Source organism: Nansenia antarctica (assembly GCF_963989245.1).
Source record: "Nansenia antarctica genome assembly, chromosome: 1".
NCBI lineage: Eukaryota > Metazoa > Chordata > Actinopteri > Argentiniformes > Microstomatidae > Nansenia > Nansenia antarctica.
The window spans coordinates 33,548,919-33,574,083 of record NC_137674.1 but is presented as its reverse complement, the minus strand read 5'-3'; the positions used below and the strand labels follow the sequence as shown (position 1 = coordinate 33,574,083).

At 50.4% G+C, this 25,165-nt stretch overlaps 1 protein-coding gene across 1 annotated transcript in view; it reads left to right on the top strand.

Moving 5' to 3' along the window:
- ttll5 (tubulin tyrosine ligase-like family, member 5) overlaps positions 1-25,165 on the top strand; it is a gene marked incomplete at both ends in the record, with an annotated part of 93,488 nt that overhangs the window by 63,850 nt on the left and 4,473 nt on the right. Inside the window, 4 exons of the mRNA XM_080550420.1 lie at positions 8,816-9,014; positions 14,662-14,717; positions 14,812-14,925; positions 24,812-24,894. Coding sequence (XP_080406546.1) covers positions 8,816-9,014; positions 14,662-14,717; positions 14,812-14,925; positions 24,812-24,894 — 452 coding nt within the window. The remainder of the gene's footprint in view (positions 1-8,815; positions 9,015-14,661; positions 14,718-14,811; positions 14,926-24,811; positions 24,895-25,165) is intronic.

Genomic DNA, 25,165 nt, shown 5'->3' with positions numbered 1-25,165 from the left:
AAGGAAAGGGTCTGTTTGGATTGAGATGATCCACTGATACTGTCACATGTATCCTAATAACCAAGGAAGCTAACAGTCTTCATGTCTACATTTACATTTACATTTTTGGCATTTAGCAGACGCCTTATTTCAAAGCAACTTACAGTTGATACCAGTGGCGGCTGGTGCAAAAAAATTTGGGTGGGGCACAGCAGTGTGGCGGGGGGGTCCTCTTGCGCGCGCGATTTTTTTTTCGCGTGCACGATTTTTTTCCGCGTGCACGCGCATAAAACACGCACTGGCATTACAACCACTGTATAATTTCAACTTTCACCCTTAAAATGACCGTGTGGGCCATGGAGAAGTTACCCTGTCAACTACAGACACTGAGGTGGAAGAGTGACCGGTCTATGGACGTCGGTACGGTCCAATACCCAGTGTCAGACAAGGAGGAAGTCTAGTCAACAAGGCTATTACAGGCCTCACAGCTACACTCAGGTTAATAAAGGTAGCAGATGAATATGTGTACTATGTGTCTGTGTGACATGGCTACATCAATGAGCAGAGATGAATGCTGCAGTCAGTAGTACAGTAACTATCTATTTCATAGACACATGATGGATGATGATGGAGAGTGATGGTGGTCAACACATCACAGCAGGTCAACACATTCAATGATGTATCACAACCAGACCATGTCAGAAACACAACCAGACCATGTCAGAAACACAACCAGACCATGTCAGAAACACAACCAGACCATGTCAGAAACACAACCAGACCATGTCTGTATCACAACCAGACCATATCAGAAACACAACCAGACCATGTCAGAAACACAACCAGACCATGTCAGAAACACAACCAGACCATGTCTGTATCACAACCAGACCATGTCAGAAACACAACCAGACCATGTCAGAAACACAACCAGACCATGTCTGTAACACAACCAGACCATGTCAGAAACACAACCAGACCATGTCAGAAACACAACAATGCATCAGCTGAGTTAAAGAAAACCAACTCTTACCTTTGATGACAGAACATGAGCCGTGTTTACCCGTACCTCCGCCTTGCACCGCGCATATTGCTATGAATAATTCGAAGATAGGTGCTTGCACGTTAGGTGCAAGGCTGCTTGGTTAACCCATTAGCGGGAACATTATTAGTTGCACAAAATAGGCTGATTTAATTGACCATGAACATCAGAGACAGACATTACGAATCTTCATTTAAAATACTCCGGAAGCCCGAAGTCCGGAAAACCGGAAGTCGGGAGTCCTCAGCATAATGCATTGTCTGCAATACAACCGGAGATTTCTTGGCCAGGGCGCACAAATGTGCGTCCTGGCCAAGAAATAGAGACAGCCAATTGGAGCGCTGCTACAGCTCACGTGTAAGCCAAAAGTATTCGTCCTGGCATAGACTTGCATTGACACGGCGCCCCGCGTTCTCTCCCTATGTATTTTAACAGTGAGTTTTACACACACACGCACACACACACACACACACACAGATAAAAATGTTTATTGTATTGGAGGATTTTTAATGAATGCTGATAGGCGCCGACAGAATATCAGCCGCATTTTGTGAATAAACAATGTTTATTTAAAAAAAAAACTTTTACAAATCGCAACCAGGAAGTGAAGGTGGGGGCGGCGCCCCAGCGCCCTCTATCGGCCAGCCGCCACTGGTTGATACATTTGACTAAGCAAGTGAATCATCAATTCACCATTTGTAGCAGGAAGAGTAATCTAGCTCAGGCCATGGGCCATTGGCAGTCGTCGTGATAGAAGAAGAAAGAAAGAATATAGTAATAAAGCAGGTTACACAGGATAAACAGTACAAGGGTGGAAGTAGAAATCTTAGGAGACACAGTATAGGGGGAAGCAGGTGTCTCAGGAGGCACAGTGCTGGGAGGGGGGGTAGTACCGTAGATGTCTCAAGAGGAGCAGTTAAGGTGTAGCCTGAATATCTCCAGCCCTGTTTGTCACCCACGTAACCAGCCCTACTGCTCTGTGTGTCCATGCCCTACACCTCTTGTTTCCTTATAAGACCTCTCTGTGTTGCTTTGGGGCGAAATATGACCATTGTGCTTTCCCAGTGGTATTCGCCCTCCCCAAAGGCAGTAGAGAGGGGGGGAATGGTGCGTTACAATCTCCCACCGGGGTGACAGCCAAGGTAAACAGCCATTCCTCTCCCCGCTGGAGACTGGAGTCTGAGATGCCGGCCTGTTGTATACTGTACAAGTCACACACAGCAGGTTCACTCCAGTGTTTCCCCATTAATTACCTTGACTGAGGCGGCGGCCATTTGTCCCGCCATAGTATCATTTGTTCCGTTCGCCGTAGTCTCATCATCATAACGAGCTAACGGAAATATTTTGTACACTCGAGCGATACGATGTTTTAGTACACGTGAGTGAGTGACACGATCTTTAGGATTCTCACTGCTAATCTACTGTTGGTCCGTACGATTTAGCAACTACTGACAATCGCCTATACGATTTAGCAACCCCCTGGCCTCCACCCCCCCCCCCCCCCCCCCGCCCCAAACCCCCCGTTGACGAAAGACTTTAGAGGGTCCGAGGTCCACCCACCACAGTCCGGCACTGTTGCTTTTTCTCTCCTGTTACAAGGACCAGTTGGGACCACCTGAGTGTGCTTCTCTAAGTGTGTATCTAAACGGGTCCGGCCTTTCTCCCAGCAGCCCCTCATAGAGCGCACCGCTGAGAGCTTTACAAGAGCGTCCGTCTTGCGGACCGGCGCGGCTCCTTCAGAGCCTCATTCAAGGGGGGGGCTCATTCAAATTAACATTTTGAGGATTTTCTACTATAATCAACTTTGGACAATTTTATAGGTGCTTAGTTTGTGGGTAGCCCATTTGGTCACAGTCAATAAAACAGAGAAGGCAGGTTTAATGGTCTCTGAAGAATCATTCATTCGAAGACTGATAGTCTTTTAGGGGGAGAAAAAAAAAGTATTTTCAAGTTCCCCGGCACCGCTGGTCCTAGTCGGGCTGTTTCACTGCGTGCTTGAAAATCTGCGTTTTTGTTAGCCTTTTAATTGTGCTTGGTGAGGCTTTAGCGGTGGACTTGGCAGCTGGGCCGGCCTGGAGTGTGTGAAGCAGGCTGGCAGGCTAATACATTGCATTGGATAAGAATTGGGGATAAGAGGGGGGGGAGGGCAGAGTCAACAGAAAAAACTCACCCGCATAGCCCGTCTGCTCTAACCCCTCTCCTCCGCAACCATGAGCTCTCCCTCTCTCTCACATTGTGCCAATGGCAGAGAGGGGGGGAAGATGGAGGGAGAGAGAGAGAGAGAGAGAGGAGAGAGAGAGAGAGAGAGAGAAGGAGGGAGGGAGGGAGGGAGGGGGGGGAGAGAGAGAGAGAGAGAGAGGGAGGGAGGGAGGGAGGGGGAGAGAGAGAGAGAGAGAGAGGGAGGGAGGGAGGGAGGGGGGAGAGAGAGAGAGAGAGAGAGAGAGAGAGAGAGAGAGAGAGAGAGAGAGAGAGAGAGAGAGAGAGAGAGAGAGAGAGAGGTTAAAATGGAGCACATTGACATGGTTGGCCAGACTGAGTCACATGGTGTGTAGACCCAGAGGGTTCAACCTGCGGTGGATGATGCTGGTCGGGGGCGGCCGAGCGAAGGGTTAAGCATACATGGTTGCTCTCTCTATTTTTACAGTGATATGTGAGTGACAATGTCTCAGACAGTTTGGCCCTGATCTGCCGTTTCTGTGTTTTTCCAGTCCAGCCCTTCCTTATGTATGGAACTGTCAGGGAATTCCTGGAATGTCTGGCTTTTTCCCTTTTTAACATGTTTTTATTTCCAAGGGAAAGATAGGTTTAATAGAATAATCATCATCTCAGAAGTGTAGTGTGGTGTTGTAGAGAAAGAGACACGAGTCAGCTTTTCTTTAAAAAAAAAAAAAAATTCTTTTGCTTTTGCCCTTGATTGGATGATCCTCCTTTTTAATTGTTCTGTTCTGTTATCTTCGCTACTGTCGCCTTCGGTGTCAACTTTTAACGTGTGTCCATCCACGTTCTATTTTTATCCCAGTTTATGTGAGGACTATTTTGTCCTCTTTTAAAACCAGATATCCTCTGTGGAAAAACAAAACATAAGCAGTTTTTTTATTTCAAAAATAGAGATTTTGGATTCGACCCTGACCTATATCTCACCACAAGACAACTTCGATAAAAAAAAGTGCTCTTTTGTGTCAGACGTTTCTCCTGATAAGATGTATAGCATCACTTTCTTTCTCTCTCTCTTCCATCTGGTGCGGAGCAGCGAGCAAAAACACTAAACCTTTTACCTCATTTACCCTCCACCGTAGATTTGGCGTCCACATCTTAAAGAGCCGAGGAGATATTAAGGATAAATTACCTTGATTTCGTACTCTGCTGCCCGTACTCTGTTTCTTTTAATGTAGGATTTCCTGAGCCCCCCCCCCCCCACACACACACACACACACTCTAGGACCGTCGGTCCGTGCCAGACATACTGAAACCGTTAAGCGCGCTGGCTCTTTAAGCAACCGCAGGGGTGAAGCGCGATGGGTTTCAAAGAGTGGCTGCCGTCTTTGATGTTTCGCCGGCTGCCAGGACCGGCCAGGTATGCTGCCTCAGCACTCTGAGAGACGCTTCCCCGCTCACTCCAACCTGCTGACAGCCGTGGGGAGGGGGGGGGGGGGAGAAGGGGGGAGGGAGGGGGGGAGGCTGACCACGCTACGCTACCAAGACCTACGCTCCTCTGTACCACGTCAAACCCTGTCAGGAGGACCGTTTGACTTTCTGACTCTCTGCAGGGTTTTTCGAATCGTTCCCATATGACAGATTATGAGAGAAAATGACACTGATCGTTGGTGATGTTCGAGCATTTCGAAACAATCAGTGTGTGCCGAGTTAAGGTAGTCAAGTCTATGGTGCGTCATTAGATTTCCCCACACACTTCGCTAACTCACGACAAACATTAAAGGGAAAGTGGCCAGATTGTCCTTCAGTTAGTCAGTTATATATTTCGGTAATCTTACTCGCTCCTGGATTTGACTCTTTTGGCTCAGGTAAGAATTCATTTCCAGTAAGTTATTGGGGTACTTCTTTGTGATTGGTTTTAATAGTTTGCGGTTTGGAATCGTGATGGAGCACCGTGATTATCGGATATTTTAGGTTTTGGAATCGACGTCATGGTTGGTGCTTTCTACTCCCCCCCCCCCCCCCCTCAGAAAAGCCAACGCTAATGTGTCTCTCCCCACCTTGGCACAAGAGCTCTGCCGCTCTCTCTAACTCCATCCCCCCCCACCCCCCACCCTCCATATCCAAATAACCACAACGCCACCGGCGCTCTGCAGTGTACATTCACTCAGGGACCACTCAGACCTTGACCACGGCCATACCAGGCACATACTGGTCTTTCTTTTTGGTTTTGTTCAATATTTTGTCAGACCGTTGTGTTTTACTTGGTCTGATTTCGTTCAGGACATTTCATTCCAGCACATTTTGTGACTGTCCGTTTGCGGAGCCAGCTCAGCTCTCACCAGAGAACTCTCACCAGAGAGGAACTTGAACGGGAGTACAAAAATGTTTCGGCGCAAAAAAAAAACGGTTTGATGTCTTCCTTTTTAATAAAAAAGCTTTTTATTCACCTCAATTGGACCCAGATGTAGTGCAGCATCCCCCTGAGGTAGGGGGGGAGTGAAATTCCACCCATGGATAAGGGGGCCGTGGTAATGAGTGGACATAGACACCCTCGTGACAGCCTCACCCCCCTCACGCTCCCCCCCCCCGCTCAGCAAGCAATGCAGACACAACCCCCGCCTCTCACACACACCCCCCTCTCACTACCCATTCACTATGTCAGTCACACACATCAGAGACGGACACAAACTACACACACACACACACACACACACACTACAACTACGAGAGAGAGAGAGAGAGAATAAAACAAAACAAAAGAAGAAGTGGTGAAAATACCCCCCTGAACCCCTGAGCAGCCCCGATGATGTCCACATTGACCAGCGAGGGGGCTTTGGAGGTACGTTGGTGGGCTGCTCCTGCCTTCATGATGTCATCTCTCCCAAACTGCCTTGTTCCCACATCCAGAGAGCTAGCGGGGAGTTAGATTGATGCTGCACATGTGCTCCTCCAGCACCGCTGTGTTATTCTAACTCATATCAGCATATTACAGTACGGCGAGCGCAGCGGGAACAGGACTGACACCCACATGCAAGCAGGCCAGCAGGCCAGAGAGCAGAGCAGAGCAGGCAGGCAAGGCAGGAAAAGACGCCCGGATCGCTAAACCGTCACACATGTTGCTGTTACTAGTGATGGGAATCTCAGCTGTGGTGGCTGTTCTTTTTTTTCTTCTTTTTTTTTTCTTTTTCCGTATTTTGTTATTTTGATTGTTCTGGAATTGAATGACCCAGGAACATTAGTGCTTCTTGATGAGGGACTTGGGGGAGGGTGGATTGGTGGGTGTGAGGGAGGGGGGGGGGGGGGGAGGGAGGGAGGGGGGGGGGGGATGGATATAGGGCTCCTGCTCTCCCGTGTTGCCGAGCTCCAGTGGTTGCCTTGGATACGGTCAAACACAAGTGTTTTTTTTTCCGAGGCGTTCCGCAAAACAATAGACCCCTAGGAATAGGAAATAACAATCGATAAGAACAAGTGTACAGTGCATTACATACATCAGGCTTTTTCCTTTTGTTGTTGTCGACTGGCCATCTAGAATCTCTGTTAGAAAGTTCACGGACAACAAGGTCTTTTGTTAGGAGAGGGTGAAGTAAAAGGCACTTAGCCCTAAATTACTCCAATGGGACTGTTCCTGTAATCTCTAAATTCTAAGTCGCTTTGGATAAAAAAGCGTCTGGCTAAATGGTTAAAATGTAAAACAAACGTGAAATGAGAAATGCATGGGCGGGTAGCTTGTTCACATGGTTTCACATCCCCCTTGTGTGTCTCTGTTTGGCTACACTGGGTGGGAATATTTCCCATGCAGCCCTGTGTGTGTGTGTGTGTGTGTGTGTGTGTGTGTGTGTGTGTGTGTGTGTGTGCGCGAGTGAGTGACACCGGATTATTTCCCCCCGCAGCAGCAGGCATTGTTATCCAAGATTAATTGAATTCTATATTTAGACCTTATCTCAGTTGTGTGTGCTAAAAATGCCTCGGCCGGCCGAATCGTGATTATTTCAAAGTCTGATAATATTTTCTTTAACCCTTTGCGGTGCGCTAGTGTTATTACATAGTATGGGAAAAATTACCAGAGAAATGTTTCCATTTTCTTTTTGCGAAACGAGACCCTGAGGGGTTCCATATCTTTATCTCTTCTTCTTCTATCCCTCGTTCTCTTTTTCTCTTTCTTTTTTCTTTTACTCCCAGCTTCCTACACACACTGCTGCTCTTTATGGCATTATTTTTGGCTGAAGGGATATTGCTTTCGCCTCGTTCACAGACATTTCTGCATTGAACTTGTGCTCTGGGGGGGTGGGGGGGTGCGGGGGTGGTGGGGGGCGGTGAGGGGGGGAGTCCTGACGCCCGACGCCCCCCTGCTCCTTTAGTGGGGGGCCAAAAAGGCGAAAGGCTGAAACACAGGCTTTAGTCCTAATGAGAGATAATCCAGTTACAGACGCGTGGAGGCGTTCAAAGGTCGGCTTTCCAGGTTGTGGCTTTGTGACGCGGATGGAACGTGAAGCTTCCAGCGCGGCGGGGCGGGAGGTGATGTTTTCATGTTCGGCCACGGGTCTTGCTGCTTCCCCCCGCTGCATACAGCTCCCGTGATTGGTCAGCCTTTGGCAGGGGAAGAGACACCTCCGTCCGCGTGGTCGAGGAGAGCGGCATGCTGGGATACTGTGTGATCTCTTTCCTCTCCTCCTCCTCGACTTCTTCTTCTTCTTTGCCGCCCGCCCGCGGTTTGTTACGACCGAACATGTGGAGGGAAATGGGCCAGTTAATCAGCTAATACCACATCTCCGTCTTGGTTTTGCACGGTCTAGTGACTTGATGCTGAGGAGAGATGGTTGTTAATTCCTCTCATGACTCACTGGGACGCAGAAGCAGAGAGAACATTTGGATGTTGTAGTATTCCAGGCAACGCGTCAGGCGGGGATCAGGGATTGTTTAACTTGTGGTGTTTTTTGACAGAAAGGTGGCACAAACACTCTTACTTTCAGGTTGTTTTTGATCTATATATTTGAGTGTTGGGTTTTTGGGGGGGGAGAGCTACTGTCTGCCTCTAGGAGACCCACCACCGTGATCGTGCCTGCTCACCCTCATCGACATCGTGCGACCTCCCAGGTTTTTCATCACTGTTGATTGACTTTCCTATTAAAACACACCATTACCCTTGTCACCCCTCTCTCCCTTCGTACAATAACGTAAGACAAAGCGGTCATTGTCCCTCTCCCTATCTTATCATGTTAAGTTCCAGACTTCAATTAGACTTCAAAGTTCTGCCTAAGCTGTTAGCAAGCAATCACTCACATGCATTTAAGATTAGATTAGCAAGCAGGCAGGCAGAACCGTAAGGTTAGATTAGATTAGATTCAACCTTTTTGTCATTGCACAGAGTACAACAAAATGTTTTTTTCTTTTTGGCTCGAGGCACACAGGGTCAGCCATAGTCAGGTGGGTTAAGTGCCTTGCTCAAGGACACAACGGCGGTGGTAGGCAGTGGTAGGTAACCATGTCCATCTAACGCCTCACCCCCCCCACCCTCTCTGCCCGCGCCCCACCCTCTCTACCCCCCCTCCACTGTCTCTACCCCCCCCCCCCCTCCCCACACCCTCTCTGCCTCCCCCCCACCGTCTCTACCTCCCCCCCCCCCCCTTACAGTCACAGCCACAGGCCAGTGAAAGAGGAGGAGGGCCTGTGGGAGGGGGAGGCCCAGAGTGCCTACAGCCTGGTGACGGGGGTGAGCCCCCAGCAGCGCTACCAGCCCACCCCGGGCAGCTACCAGCTCCAGTTCGCCATCCAGCAGCTCCAGCAGCAGAAGCTCCAGTCCTGCCAGCTGCTGGACCACAGCCGCACCCGCCACCAGGTGAGCGAGACCCGCAGAGACACCACAGCACCTCAGGTGGACGTGAGGGAACTTTTCATTTTCATTTTTATTTCAAGCCTTTATTTCAACTCTGGGACCACTGAGGGAGACCCTCATTTTCAGTGGGGGCCGAGTGTACAGGATATACAAAAATATTGCAACACAGTAAATACATGAACATACGTAGTGCAACAATAAAAAAACAAAAACACAATGGATCAATCAACAGGTGCAAAATAGATATGCAATGGTCCCTAGTCATTGCCTTGACTTGACCCATAGATGGGAGAGTCTATTTTAAAAGTGCTTTGTAGCAGGTTCCAGGAGTGTGGAGCAGCAAATAAAAAGGCAGTCTTAACATGTTCTGTACACATACAGGGGAGCTTTAGTGTAAGCCAGTTATTTGATCGGGTGAGGTAAGGGCCAAGATTCTGACTTAACAGAGAAGAAATGTACGGTGGCAAATTCCCAAGCAGCGCCTTATAAATAAACAGATACCATTGCCAATTTCGCCTCATTTCCGAGGATGACCAACCAACCATGTTATATAAAAGACAATGGTGAGTGTTGTAATTAGCACCCGTGACAAATCTTAGGGCAGAAGTGGTGGCAGCAGTGGGATTGTTAGAGAAAAAGGTGTGTCTTCTGTCACAGGGGTTGTTCTCACACTGCGAAAAGTCAGCTCTCAAAATCAAGAAAAAAAATGGGGGGGGAAATTACGTAAAAATAAGCAAAATTTCAAAACTTAAAACGAGTAAAAGATATCTTAAAACTAGTACAGTCAGACAAAAAAACAAGCATAATATACTATGGCCTTGATTTAAGATATTTCATCTTACTTAGATTTACTTTTTGCAGTGCACCGTGGACATGAGGGAAGTTGTGGCAGTGGGATTGTTAGAGAAAAAGGTGTATCTTTTCTGTCACAGCAGGGGTTGTTGTCACAGCTCAATATGTCACCAACTGTCACCAACTGTGTCTCAGGTTGTGAGAGGTAAAGGTTTACTGTTGGTTGCCTTAGAACTGTTAGGGGCGCCTGGGTTTGGCATAGTTCACTAAGGCGCATGCCACGTAATCGCAGGGTTCCTAGTTCGATTCTGGTGATCGACTAATCCTTCATGTCATCCCCCCTCTCTTTCTCACCATCCTCCATCATCCTTCCTGTCAATCTTTACTGTCTCTATCCCAATAAAGCATAAATGCCCTATAAACATATATATATATATATATATATATAATTTGTTTAAAAGGTCACCACCAACTGTCTTAGGTTGTGAGAGATAAAGATGTGGTTTACTGTAGGCCGCCTTCCTTGGAACTGTTCATCCCAATACCTCCTGTCTCCTGTCCCTCTGAGAACCACAGGCTTACATCTAGAAGCTCATTTGTAGACTGGAAACCCTTCTGAAGTATCGCCCCTGTTCCTTCTCCCACTGGGCAGGAAACCTCACACCATCCAGTCCTTGGAACCAGCGTTCAGATTTTTGTGTCGAAACCATTTTTCTTTGATTTTCTCTGATTGGGGCTCAGGGAAACACTAGATGTTTCAATTTCTCCCTTCCCCTGCCTTGATGTTCTACTCTAACTCAAATAAAGCGTAGATGTAAACACTTAGCAGGGATTTGGAGCACGATTATTGAATTATAGCTCGAGGAGTCAGGAAGCCCTCATCTTTTAGGCCTGCTCAAAGTAAATTTATGCCGGCACTAAAGTAAACAAAGAAAAGTAAAAAAAAAGAAAGAAAAGAAAAAGAAAGACCTGCTTGTTTTTGATAAGCCGTGATACCGTCCAAAACAGCTCCTACATCACCACTTAGAGAGAGGGGAGCCTTCATCATGTTAACACGAGCGAAAGCTATTCTGGGAATTTCAGACACAAACCAAACCAAACTGAAAACAAAATGGTGGTCCAGTGAGAACATCTTTTCCTGGGAGCTCATTCCTTGAAAGCGAGCAACACGTTCTCACACCGCAGAGAGAACTCTTTGTTCTAACTGTTTTTTGTTTTTTTTGTGGCCTGTGCTTTTATTGGAAGGTGAGTAATCAGGGGCTTGCTGCCCACAAGGGCACTGACGGAGGCCTCAGTGGCGATCCTACGGCGGATTACCAACCTTTAAACCATCGTTTACACTTCATATCAGATGTTATAGCCTGCATTTCGTTCCCATTACAACATTAAAAACATTTTTTTTCAGAAAGCGTAATCTTTCTCTCTTGAAAAACCGTTATACACTGTCGTTACGAAACCCGTTAGTCACGCTCCGCTCGTCGTGACAGATGTGATTTCGCCTGGAGGAGATTGGAACGAACGCTCGGGGGGTTATTCAACACCGTACAATGTCGGGAGAAAACAGATAGGTTCTCTGAGGTTTTTCTCTCTCTAACGTTTTTCACTTTGAAAGGGGATCTGAACAGGAAGTGTGTGTTTATTCATCTTGCGGGGGTTTGTTGTAGAGTCATCTACGGATGGACGGGGGGGGGACAGGGGGGAGACAGGAGGGAGAGACGGCGAGGCTGGAGAGGGCGACTGTGGGGCTCCGTCAGGGCGGTCGGATGATTGGATGCGCTCATTCTTTCTTCCTCTCTCTCCCGGCCTGAGTAATGCAGTTGCAGTCTCACGTCATGGTTTTCTGGGGTCGAGGTTGGGCCCTAATTAATGCAATTGAGGTGATATTTTTCTTGGCCCGGGCCGGCTCGGTTACGCAAGGCTCTCTGTGAAAGTGATCCTCACAGCCTCCCCTCCCCTCGTCCGACCCCCTCCCCTCCCCCCTCCTCCCCTCCTCTCCCCTCCCCACTCATCGCCAGGCGCTCTGATTGAACACAGTTCACGGGTTCACCAAGCCCCTCCCACCACCACCGCAGTGCCCGCAGCGTACACCCAGGTTCCCAGGTAGTAGGGCAGGAGGGCGGGGGGACCCGGGGACCGTCTCTCTCTCCCTCTTCTTGATTGCTCGACGCTAAATTGCAGGAAATGGTTCGCAGCGTTAATTGGAGGGGGCTCTGACTACGGCTGTGACCCTGTGGTGCCTGGAGCAAAAAAAACACACAAAAAAACACATTTTGTTGTACTCGACTCAATGCAATGACAACAACGTGGTGAATCTATTCTAATCCTAATCTAATTGGGTGTGTGTAGTGTAATCTAATCATGTGCCCGTGAACGGACCCCGCCGCAAGAGAGAGACTACCGGAACCTACAGTTCTCCTGCCCCCCCCCCCCCCTCACAAAACCCCAAAACGGCCCGTTTTTTTACTGAGCTCACGCTCATGGGAGGCCCTGACTCTCTGCGCGCCCCCTGACTCACCGTCCACCATCCAATCCAACCAATCAGGGAACCCTCCCCCCCCTGAAATCCCCTCTTCTCCTCCTCCTCCTCCTCCTCCTCCTCCTCTTCTTCCCTGATCCAGATCGCTCGGTCACGGGTTCCTCAGGATCTCTTTCCTTCGCCAGCTTGGCCTGAGCGGGGAGTCGGCCGGACGCCCTGAAACGCTGCTGCAGCTTTTCCGTGTGTGTTCCAAGGCCTGTGTGTGTGTGTGTGTGTGTGTGTGTGTATATGTGTGTATGTGTGTATGTGTGTATGTGTGTATGTGTGTATGTGTGTATGTGTGTATGTGTGTATGTGTGTGTGTGTGTGTGTGTGTGTTCCAAGGCCTGAGGGCTCCATCGCTCCATCGGGGGGTTCAGGCGGGTTCGGAAGGAGTAAAGGAACTCGCCCAATAAATAAATAAAAACTCTAGAGAACGTGTGTCCTTCCATTGGCTGAGAGAGAATCCTTCGTCAATGCTCAGACCCTGCTCTGTAATGACACGTGAAAGATCCTTAGAGGGGTTTGGATCTGGGGTTTTTCTTATTGAAACAAACCACGCTCCACATCCCTGCACTCACCTCGCGTGCTCTGTGCGCCTTTTACCGGAGAATTATTTGGCTTAACTGAATACAAAAAACTGTATGTATGTGTGTGGGTGGATGGATGGATGGGTGGGGGCATGGGTGTGTGTGTGTGTGTGTGTATGTATATGTGAGTGGGTGGATGGGTGGGGGCATGGGTGTGTGTGTTTGCATGCCTGTGTGTGTGTGTGTGTGTGTCTGTGTGTGAGTGTTTGCACGCCTGTGTGAGTGTGTTTGCATGCCTGTGTGTGTGTGTGTGTGTGTGTGTGTGTGTGTGTGTGTGTGCGCGTGTGTGTGTTTGCATGCCTGTGTGTGTGTGTGTTTGCATGCCTGTGTGTGTGTGTGTGTGAGTGTGTGTGTGTTTGCATGCCTGTGTGTGTGTTTGCATGCCTGTGAGTGTGTGTGAGTGAGAGTGTGTGAGAGAGAGAGAGAGAGAGAGAGAGAGTTGGAGGGCTGTTCCGGTGCTCTACTGTGTTCCAGTTACTGGGTGCAGACTCCTCGGCTCCTCTACAGGCTTGGCCCCGGGCCACCTGGCAGGCGTAGAAAGGTGCCCTCCCTGGCCCTGCTCGCTGCAGCGCAGCCTCAGACCCTCCAACCTGGAAACTCAGCTTCTCATTTATCAACACAGAAATTACATCCAAATATTCCCTGTCACGCTGCCGGGCGCTTTGAAAATCTCTTCAGCTCGGGAAGCTGAAAAACCATTAGCTTGTTAGATAGATATATAAAGTGGCGGAGAAAATAGCACGGACATGAGACGTGGAAGGAATGTCCGTGAAGTGTTCCCCCCCCCCCCTTCCACTCCCCCCCCCCCCAGCAACACAAGCAACCCCCGGTGAACAGTAGCTCTTAAATATTATGTCAGGGAGGAGGAGGAACATTTTGTTTACCGCGTCCTTTAAGGTCTTTAAAAAAAGAAAGAAAAAAATTCTTGTCTAAACAAGTTTGAAATGTGAAGAATTTCTCACATCCGTGCGGCGTCCAACTTTTCGAAAATATGCGGAGCATGTTTTGATAAAGGATGGCATTTATTTTCAAAATGTTAATTGATGTATTCGTCTTTTTTGACACTGTGGATATTTCGCCTCACGTGAACCTGAGAGAGGCAGGGCTTGGTTTCTGCAGAGGTCAAACCAGGTCGTGGTTTGTGTTTTAACCCTTTCACTCTCTCCACTCCTTGGTGTCAGAGTGTAAACACTCCAAACACTCGCCTTACACGCTATCAGTTCAGGCGTCATTATGATTCATTCGGGTATTCATGTTGGGAAGGTACTCTGTTTGGGGAAGGGAAATTAATGGTCTTATTAATAGATATGCAGAATATGACATTGTCCTAACTTTCCTTGGGCCTACATTTACATTTTACTTTTTTAGACATTTAGCAGACGCCTTTATCCGAAGAGACTTCGTACAACAAGTACATTTGTCTAAAAGTAAGTGAATCATCTAGACATCAGTCACGATAAGAGAAACAAATCTCTGCTAGGGACCAGGGGCCGTTGGCAGTCGTGATGCTAGAGGAACAGTAGAGGAATTGTATTATAACAACAGTCACTTTACACTGTTGTCAGGACCTTTCCAGATGATGATGTCTTCCTTGAACGCTGTGTAAACATGTGTGTGTGTGTGTGTGTGTGTGTGCGTTTCTGTGTGTGTGTGTGTGTGTGTGTGTGTGTGTGTGTGTCTGTTTCTGTGTGTGTGTGCGTTTCTGTGCGTGTGTGCGTGTGTGTGTGTGTGTGTGTCCTCTGCTTTCTCCCAGGCCCTGTTAGCAGGTCAGACCCTGGGGACCCCCCCCTACCCGGCGACGGCCCCCCCCCCGGCCCCAGGCTCCCCCTCCTCCTCCAGGCTTCTCCTCCTCCTCCGGCCCCCCGGTGCCCCCCCCCCCAGGCCGCCTCCTCCACCACCACAGCCTCAACCACAGCCTCCCCTGTGGCCGCGCCGGCCCCCCCGGCCTCACCCCCAAACCCCCCAGCAGCACCCGGGAGGGCCTGGTCAGGAAGACAGCCACCCAGCGCCTCAACAAGTAAGCAGGGTTTCCACAGGTCCTTGAAATCCTTGAACGTTTGTGAATTTGAGAAAAATAAATCAAGGTCTTAAAAGTTTTTGAAAATAGACACGGGTCATTGAAAGTGCTTGAATTCCCCTCTCTCTCTCTGTAAAAAAATGTATATATTCAAAAATAATTTACTCAGCTCGTCAACTAATTCTGTCTCAAACTATCCTGTGTTGGGTCCTTGAATTTGAGAGAATTGAGTCTTATAAGTCCTTGAAAGGTGCTTGAAAGGTGCTTCAGAAGGTGTGGGAACCCTGCGTAAGACCTGGGAGCCTCTGCCTCTGCCTCTGTCTCTGTCTCTGCCTCTGTCTCTCTCTCTGCCTCTGCCTCTGTCTCTCTGTCTCTGTCTCTGTCTCTGCCTCTGTCTCTGTCTCTGTCTGTGCCTCTGTCTCTGTCTCTGCCTCTGTCTCTGTCTCTCTCTCTGCCTCTGCCTCTGTCTCTCTGTCTCTGTCTCTGTCTCTGCCTCTGTCTCTGTCTCTGTCTGTGCCTCTGTCTCTGTCTCTGCCTCTGTCTCTGTCTCTGTCTCTGTCTCTGCCTCTGTCTCTGCCTCTGCCTCTGTCTCTGTCTCTGCCTCTGTCTCTCTCTGCCTCTGTCTCTGTCTCTCTCTCTGCCTCTGTCTCTCTCTCTGTCTCTCTCTCTGCCTCTGTCTCTGTCTCTGCCTCTGTCTCTGTCTCTGTCTCTGTCTCTGTCTCTGCCTCTGCCTCTGTCTCTGCCTCTGTCTCTGCCTCTGTCTCTGCCTCTGTCTCTGCCTCTGTCTCTGTCTCTGTCACTGTCTCTGTCTCTGTCTCTGCCTCTGCCTCTGTCTCTGTCTCTGCCTCTGTCTCTCTGCCTCTGCCTCTGCCTCTGTCTCTGTCACTGTCTCTGCCTCTGTCTCTGTCACTGTCTCTGTCTCTGCCTCTGTCTCTGTCTCTGTCACTGTCTCTGTCTCTGCCTCTGTCTCTGTCTCTGTCTCTGTCTCTGCCTCTGCTACCACTACCACGCTTTTCACTCCACACCGCCACCGGAGCGTTTGACCACCACCGCTCTCTCTTCAACCCTCTGTGACTGTACGACTGTACGTTTGTTATTAACCGCTGACTTGACTTGTGTGCTGCTCGACTGGATCATCATGGAAAGAATGCGGGGAACGGGGGTTGTGTAAGGGGCTCCCAGAGTGGTAGCTCTGGGTACGCTAGCTAGCAAGAGGGGTGAACCAGGGTGCGAGTATCAGCGGAGGTCAAGAGGAAGTGGCGGCGGCGGTGGTGGTTAATGAGAGTTAGACTGCTGTGTACGTGCCCCCAGTCACCCCCCCAGTCCCCCCACCACCCCCGGGGGCTGTATCAGCCTCCGTAAGCGTAAACAACCGCTCTTCACCCCAGCGGCTGATTTCTCTAGCCTCAGCTCAGTAAACAGAATGCGGTTCAACGCCGGGGCCCCCCGTTTTAGTTATTATGAGCGGCCGTTTAAACTCTTGTTTTGTTTGGAGATTAACACAGAAGAAGAAGAGGGGAGGAGAGGGGGGAAACATAGAGAGAGAAAGAGAGAGAGAGAGGGTGAGAGAGAGGGGGAGTGAAAGAAAGAAAGAAGTTGGGAGAGGAGGAGGGAGGAGAGAGAGAGAGAGGAGAAAAAGGAGAGTGCGAGGCCTCAAACTGCCATCTGTTTCCCACGCTGCAGTATGACTTTATTACCCGACATCTGGCCAAATTACACAACAATGGCCGACCTCTGTGATGGGGTGATGGGGGGCTGCTTGTTTGTTTAAAGCACATGGCTGCTGTGGCGGAGGAGGAGGGCTCCTCTCTCGCCCGGCCAGGCTGTGGGGACAGAGAGGGCCTGGCCTGGGTAAGGACTGGGGGAGGACGGGGCCTGGCCTGGGTAAGGACTGGGGGAGGACAGGGGGAGGACAGGGTGAGGACAGGGGGAGGACGGGGCCTGGCCTGGGTAAGGACTGGGGGAGGACAGAGAGGGCCTGGGTAAGGACTGGGGTAGGACAGGGGGAGGACAGGGCCTGGCCTGGGTAAGGATTGGGGGAGGACAGGGGGAGGACAGGGGGAGGACAGGGCCTGGCCTGGGTGAGGACTGGGGGAGGACAGAGAGGGCCTGGCCTGGGTAAGACTGGGTAAGGACTGGGGGAGGACAGGGGGAGGACAGGGCCTGGCCTGCAGGAGGACAGAGAGGGCCTGGGTAAGGACTGGGCGGGGACAGAGAGGGCCTGGCCTGGGTAAGACTGGGTAAGGACTGGGGGACGACAGTGCCTGGGTAAAGAGGACAGGGGGAGGACTGGGTAAGGAGGAGGGAGTGGACAGGGTCTGGCCTGGGTAAGGACTGGGGGAGGACTGGGGGAGGACAGAGAGGGCCTGGCCTGGGTAAGGACTGGGGGAGGACAGGGGGATGACAGGGTCTGGCCTGGGTAAGGAGGAGGGGGAGGACAGAGAGGGCCTGGCCTGGGTAAGGACTGGGGGAGGAGAGGGGGAGGACAGGGCCTGGCCTGGGTAAGGACTGGGGGAGGAGAGGGGGAGGACAGGGCCTGCCCTGGGTAAGGACTGGGGGAGGAGAGGGGGAGGAGAGGGGGAGGACAGGGCCTGGCCTGGGTAAGGAGCTGGGGGAGGACAGAGAAGGCCTGGCCTGGGTAAGGAGCTGGGCTGTGAGAGGTGGGGAGGGGAGGAGAGGGATGGGGAGCGGAGGGGTGGGGAGAGGTGGGGAGTGGTGAAGTGGGGAGGGGTGGGGAGAGGTGGGGTGAGGAGAGGAGGGGAGGAGAGGTGGGGAGGGGTGAGAAGAGGAGAGGAGGGGAGGGGAGAGGTGGTGGGGTGAGGAGAGGTGAGGAGGGGAGGGGAGAGGAGGGGAGGGGAGGGGAGAGGTGGTGGGGTGAGGAGAGGTGAGGAGGGGAGCGGTGAGGAGAGGTGAGGAGGGGTGAGGAGGGGAGGGGAGGGGAGAGGAGGTGGGGCGGGAGAGCAGGGCAGGAAAGAGTTAAGGGCAGCAGGGGGGGGGGGGTAAGCTAGGGTAGGTTAGTCCAGGGTAGGTGTGCTGTGTTTGCTCCTCTGTGTGTGTGTGTGTGTGTGTGTGTGTGTGTGTGTGTGCCTTCCTGGCAGTGTCCGTGTTTACCCTCTGCATGCGGAATTCCAGAGTCCCCTCACACTCCCCCTCACACTCCTCCTCACACTCCTCACACTCCTCACACTCCTCCTCACACTCCTCACTGTCCTCACACTCCCCCTCACACTCCTCCTCACACTCCTCACACTCCTCACACTCCTCCTCACACTCCTCACACTCCTCACACTCCCCCTCACACTCACCCTCGCTCCTCCTCACACTCCTCACTCTCCTCACACTCCCCCTCACACTCCTCACACTCCTCACACTCCTCACACTCCTCACACTCCTCACACTCCTCCTCACACTCCTCACACTCCTCACACTCCTCCTCACACTCCTCACACTCCTCCTCACACTCCTCACACTCCTCACACTCACCCTCACTCCTCCTCACACTCGTCACACTCCTCACACTCCTCACACTCCCCCTCACACTCCTCACACTCCCCCTCACACTCCTCACACTCCTCACTGTCCTCACACTCTTCACACTCCTCACACTCCTCCTCACACTCCTCACACTCACCCTCACTCCTCCTCACACTCCTCACTGTCCTCACACTCCCCCTCACACTCCTCACTGTCCTCACACTCCCCCTCACACTCCTCCTCACACTCCTCACACTCCTCACACTCCCCCTCACACTCCTCACTGTCCTCACACTCCTCCTCACACTCCTCACACTCCTCACTGTCCTCACACTCCTCCCTGTCCTCACACTCCTCACTGTCCTCACACTCCTCCTCACACTCCTCACACTCCTCACTGTCCTCACACTCCTCCCCCTCCCCCTCACACTCCTCACACTCCTCACACTCCTCACACTCCCCCTCACACTCCTCACACTCCTCACACTCCTCACACTCCTCACACTCCCCCTCACACTCCTCACTGTCCTGCATTCTTGCGGTCGGCTGGTGTGACAGGGGAGAGTGTGGGAAAAACGGAAGCTTCCAGACCAAAAATGCACTGATGGAAACAACGAAAAGAAAGAATAAAGAGAGGAGGAGGAGGAGGAGGAGGAGGAGGGAGAGGGAGAGAAAAAGCAAGAACGAGAGAGAGAAAGAGAGAGAAGGAGAGAAAGTAAATCTCTTGTCTGAAGAAAAAAGAGGAGATGATTGTTCACAGACAATGGATAATGTGTTGCTTCCCTTTATTTCAGACTCGTTTTTTTTTTTTGGGGGGGGGGGGCAACCCAATACCTTGGTTACGACGTGTCTGAAAATGCAGCCCGAGCAAACCCATTCCTCTCTATAATGGAAGCAGTGTACCGGAGGTAGTAGGAAATGTGCAAGGTTATATAGTTCTAACACCCCCCGTCCCAAAAGCCAGCTGTTGAACTCATGTCCAGGTTTTATACTTATCTCCAAATGTTGCTGCTTTCCCCTCGCTTTGCTTTGCTGTTTTTCCTTCAGGACAACTCCTAGCTTTTTGACGACCTTCAACAGTTGGTCTTTTGTATTTTTTTAATCTGATGATCTGCAAACGACATTCGAGTTTCACGGTTTTGTTTGAGAACGGAAAGTGAATAGTAACGATCGAGATTAGGGCCCGTTTTTTGGGGGGTTCGGGAGGGGCTAGTTTCTTCTTTCTCTCTTTCTGTTGGGGCAGCCAGAGTGTCTCCTCTCTGTCTCAGGGCTGGGAAGATGGAGAATCATCCTTTCACTGGAACCCACCAGCTCGGGCTGCCAGCCAATCAGAGCGGAACATCATCAGGAAATGCCTACTACAGTTGAGTCCACTGATTGGGCGGACTTGTCAGCATTAGTCAGCATTTGTTTTTCTGTCTCCTTACATTTTAATTGATGACCAGACCAGAAGAACCAAATGGGCTTGGCTCGGTTTCCACAAGGATGACTGCCTTTGTGAGCTATCTACGAGAGAGAGAGAGAGAGAGAGAGAGAGAGAGAGAGAGAGAGAGAGAGAGAGAGAGAGAGAGAGAGAGAGAGAGAGAGAGAGAGAGAGAGAGAGAGAGGAACTCGGACGCCAAGACTAAGCTCAATGGCTCTGAACAAAAACGCATTCTTTTCCGCATACAGTATACACTCACCGAACACTTTATTAGGAACACAATCAATCATCGCTTTGAATGCCAAAACCTATTTGAGTATCGTTGCTGACCATGCGCATCACTTCATGGCCAACAATGTACCCCATCTTCTAATGGCTACTTCCTGCATGATAATGCACCGTGACACAAAGCAAAAAGTCGGCTCAAACCGGTTTCACGAACATGAGTTCAGTGAGTTCAGTGTTCTTCTTCGTCTGCCTTTTCCCAGATCTACCGGATCTGAATCCTTCGGGATGTGGTCGATTGGGAGGGAGATTCACAGCTTGAAAAAAAAGTGCACCTGCAGGAATTTCGCGTGATGCAATCGTGTCATCGTGGACCGGAATCTCAAAGGAATGTTTCCGACATCTTGTCAGAATCAATGCAATGAAGAACTGAGGAACTGTTTTGAGAGCTGAAAGGGAAGGCCCTACCCCAGTATTAGGATAGTTCCTAAGAGTTCCTAAAAGTGTTCGGTGAGTGTACTGTATGTACTATAAACCCAATCTCAAGCTCTACCAGCCTTACCCAACAGTTTTCAGCTGTGACACGTCGTCCAGTCAGGCTTTGACTCTCAAATGTCTACCAACCGACATCCCATGGTAGACCAGACCTAAGAGAGACTGCATGGCCCCTCAGACTCGCTATGACTTCAGTGTACAGATTTGAAAGGAGCAATTTGTAACACAAACAAACGGGGTGTGTTTGGTATTTTGTTTGCGAGCCTTGGCTAGTTTCGCAGCTGTAGCCACGGAAACGCAGGCCTGTCGTATGGCATTACTAATAGGGTGACAATTACAGCAGCGCCATTAATGTCAGACTCTCGCTGCTCGCTGCCTTCTCTCCCTATTAGATTCAGCCGGAGGAACGGAGGGAACTTTCACATGACACTATACACACACACACACACACACACACACACACACACACACACACACAACGCTGCCAAACTGTTTCTGTTTATAGTCAAACTCGAAATCCCCTCTCGGTTAAACCAAATCCAAATAACATAAAGAAATGGACTGCAGTTATTCCAAAGCGCTTTACCTTTACAATGGCCTCTCATTCACCCGTTCACACACACATTCACACACCGATGGCAGCCAAGCTACCTTGCAAGGCACCGGCCCGCTCGTTGGGAGCAATTTGGGGTTCAGTGTACACAAGGACACCTAGACACGTGGACAGGAGGAGCCGGGGATCGAAACCTCCAAACCCATCGACCTTGCGATCATTAGACGCCGCCTCTACCTCCTGAGCCACAGCCCACCCCATAAAGAAATGCTAGATACCTACGTACTGTATGTACACAAACGGATACAACCCGTAGACAACCACATTCCAACCGGCTGTGGTACAGCCGGCGTCTAATGATCACAAGGTCGGCAGATCGGCGGTTCAATCCCCGCTGGCCACATGTCGAAGTGTCCTTGGGCCAGATGCTGAACCCCAAATTGCTCCCAATGAGCGGGCCGGCGCCTTGCATGGTAGCTTGCCGCCGTGTGTGAATGTGTGTGTGAACGAATGAGTGAGTGAGAGGCCGTTGTAAAGCGCTTTGGAATAAGGCGCTATATAAGTCAGTCCATTTATTTTACCATTTGAATGTGAGCAGAAACTACCGTACCTGAACACACACGTTCAGCCTAGCCAACCCTTTCTCACCGCGGAGGCGGCCGGCGTGGAGAGACGAGGGAGGGAGGGAGGGAGGGAGTGAGGGAGTGAGTGAGGGAGGGAGGGGAATGTTGACCAGGGAAGAGAGATGTGAACCCCAGAGGTCAAGTTTTCTAACAAATACGAAAGGCGGCGGCTCGCTTCCTGTTCGAGTTCTAGTACCACCACGCTCTCTCTTAAGTGGGCCATCCCTATTGGTGGTGGTGGTTGTGTAATGTCCTTTCTTTAAAGTGGGCCATTCCTATTGGTTCGTTGTGTAATGCTATGAAAGAACAACTGTGCTGTGTCGTCGTCCCCCACCCCACACCCCCCCCTACAAGGAAGCAGTGTGTAGTGTGCGCCCTCATTACCTCGTTAATGCTGCTTTGGCAGGCCGCTGTTATGGGGCGAGAGGTTAATACCAGCTAAGCTTTATTTATTGTTCCCGCCACTTAAAATGCTTAACAGATTTAATGTATAGAGTTACAGGTCTGTGGGACGCCCTGCTAACAGACCATAATGGCTTATTCTGAGACGCTGTGTACACACACAGGCACACGCACACGCGCATACTGACACACACACACACACACACACACACACGCATAAACACGTGCATACATACACGCATGCACACACACACACACAGGGCTGGTAGTGCCCAGCTAAACACACACACATACACACATACACACACACACACACACACACACACACACACACCACCATACACGCATACACACACACACATGCACGTCCACACGCACACACGCACACACACACACACACACACACACACAAGTTCTCCCTGTGCAGCCTGCTTATGTGAGAGAGTCACAGAGAGAGTTGTAGTGTTTTCTGTTGTGGGATCCCAGTTCCATGTTGAACTTTGCGGTTGGAAATTGTTGCATGGGTTTGTCATTTGTATCCTGATCCACATGACTGGTACACACAGCACTGTGTCAGCCACAAGGGGACCTGCCTGTCTTAACAACTTCTCTATTTCAGTGTCTGACACACACACACACACTCTGTAAACACCACACAACCCTGTCAGCTCTCAGCTAGCCTCACCAGCCACAGAACTGGGCTGCAACGTCAGGGTTGGAGGCGCGTCATCCAGGACAGCTACTATGGGACAGGAATGTGTGTGTGTGTGTGTGTGTGTGTGTGTGTGTGTGTGTGTGTGTGTGTGTGTGTGTGTGTGTACAATGGCTCATGAAAAGCACTCAGTAAACCCTTGACCTCTGGAGAGAGCTACTAGCGCCTATGGCTAGCACACAGACAGCATAGCACACACACACACACACACACACACACACACACACACACACACACACACACACAGACACACACAGACAGCATATGAATGAATGAATGAATGGTCTTTATTGTCATTAATACAGTACAGGTACCATACAACGAAATTTAGGAGGGGGGGCTCCCCTGGTGCTGGGAAAAAAGACTAAAAAACAAGAGGTCCAAGGGTAAAATAAAAAAGGGAAAAGAGCTGGTTTACATAAATAAAGGCTATGTACACTACACTATACTATACTACTATACAATAAAACACTGTGCTGTACTCTATGCTATGCTATAAATATCCTAACTTTTTCCTGTGTCTGAACCTTATGTACAGTACACAAGGGTTGTCATATTGCACATAGTATTTTTGCACATTCATTTAAAGTGTCGCAGTTAGCAGGTTTGAAATGTTCACAGTTGTATTTCAATATTGCACTTATGTTTACAATCTAGTAGCTGCCATCAAATTGTCTAGATTGTCCAGGGCCTAGAACCTAGGTCTTTGCTGTGTTCAGGGCCTGAATGGCCCTAGGGTAGAAGCTGAGCTTCAGTCTATTTGTCCGTGCGAACATGGTCCTGAACCGCCTGCCTGAGCGCAGCCGAACAAAGTGTTCGTTCCCAGGGTGGGATGGGACCCTGGAGATCTTGGAGGCCTTCCTGAGGCAGCGTGTGTTGTACAGCTCTTCCAGAGAGGGGAGGGGGGGGCGCCGATGATCTTCTGGGCCGATCTCACGACTCTCTGTAGCGCTTTCCTCTCTGCGGCTGTGCAGCTGGAGAACCACACGCAAATGCAGTAGGTGAGGATTCTCTCCACTGCAGCGGTAGAAGGTCACAAGCAGCTCCTGTCTGAGGTGGTATTTCCTGAGGACTCTCAGGAAGTAGAGCCACTGTTGTGCCTTCTTGATGATGGCTGCTGTGTTGGTCCTCCAGGACAGGTCCTCCTGTATGTGCACCCCCAGGAATCGGAGAGCCTTACATATACGTAAGGCTAAAACCACCGGCCTGCTGTACATTTCTACTGCTTGGAGATGCCCCGTCACGCACACACGCACACAAACACACACACCCACATACACACGTCTGAACCACTGGTCCCAATGTTACCATGGTAACTGTGTCTGAGTGTGTACAGTACTACTGTAAGGCAATGAAAGTATTTTATTATTATTAACAGTAGAGGAACTGTACACAGGTGGGGTGGGGGGGGGGGTGAAGAGGTCTTTAGGAGGGAAAATCAAGGTGTAGCCTGAAGAGATGGGTCTTCACTCTTCAGTCTACGGCGGTTGAGTACAGTACACAATTATGGGTGTTGCCAATGGCCCCTGGTCATGGCATGGATAACTTTTTCTTATGATGACTGGTGGATAGATGATTCACTTACTTAGACACATGTATTTGTTGCAAGTCGCTTTGGATAAAGGCGCTTGCTAAATGGCAAAAATGTAAATGTATAATAAATAATAAATGGGTCCTATGGACTGGAAACGGCATGTGACCATATCTTCCTCTCAGCCAGGGCTAATGTTCAGTAACTCACTAATGTTCAGCCTCTCGCTCTCCTTATCGCGTCTCTGCCCACAGACAGACCTCCTAACACACACATACACACACACACACACACACACACTCACTAATGTTCAGTCACTAATGTTCAGTCTCTCTCCTTATCTCACAGACCTCCTCTCACACACACACACACACACACACACACTCACTAATGTTCAGTCAGTCACTAATGTTCACTCTCTCCTCTTATCTCTTGTCTCTGCCCACAGACAGACCTCCTCAGAGGGCGTGGCCAACGGCGCGGTGTCCAGCAGCCAGCGTGCGCTCTACGAGGCCGTGTGCAGGAAGGCAGGTGGGTCTGACGCTCCGCAGTCACACACCCGCCCGCACGCCAAACACCGCCTGCCCCAACGGCGTAGCTGGCTGGCGTAGCTGGCTGGCCTAGCGAGCGGCGGTAGTCCTTGGGCATACAGGCGGTCACCCCCCCCCTCTCAACATCCCCGTGTCTCTCTGATAAACACAGCCAGGCATAGTGAACATTCCTCCATTGAGGACTGATAACTAACACCATTCGGATATTTTTACCTCTCCTGTTTCGACACGCGGACCGCTTTAGACCGGAT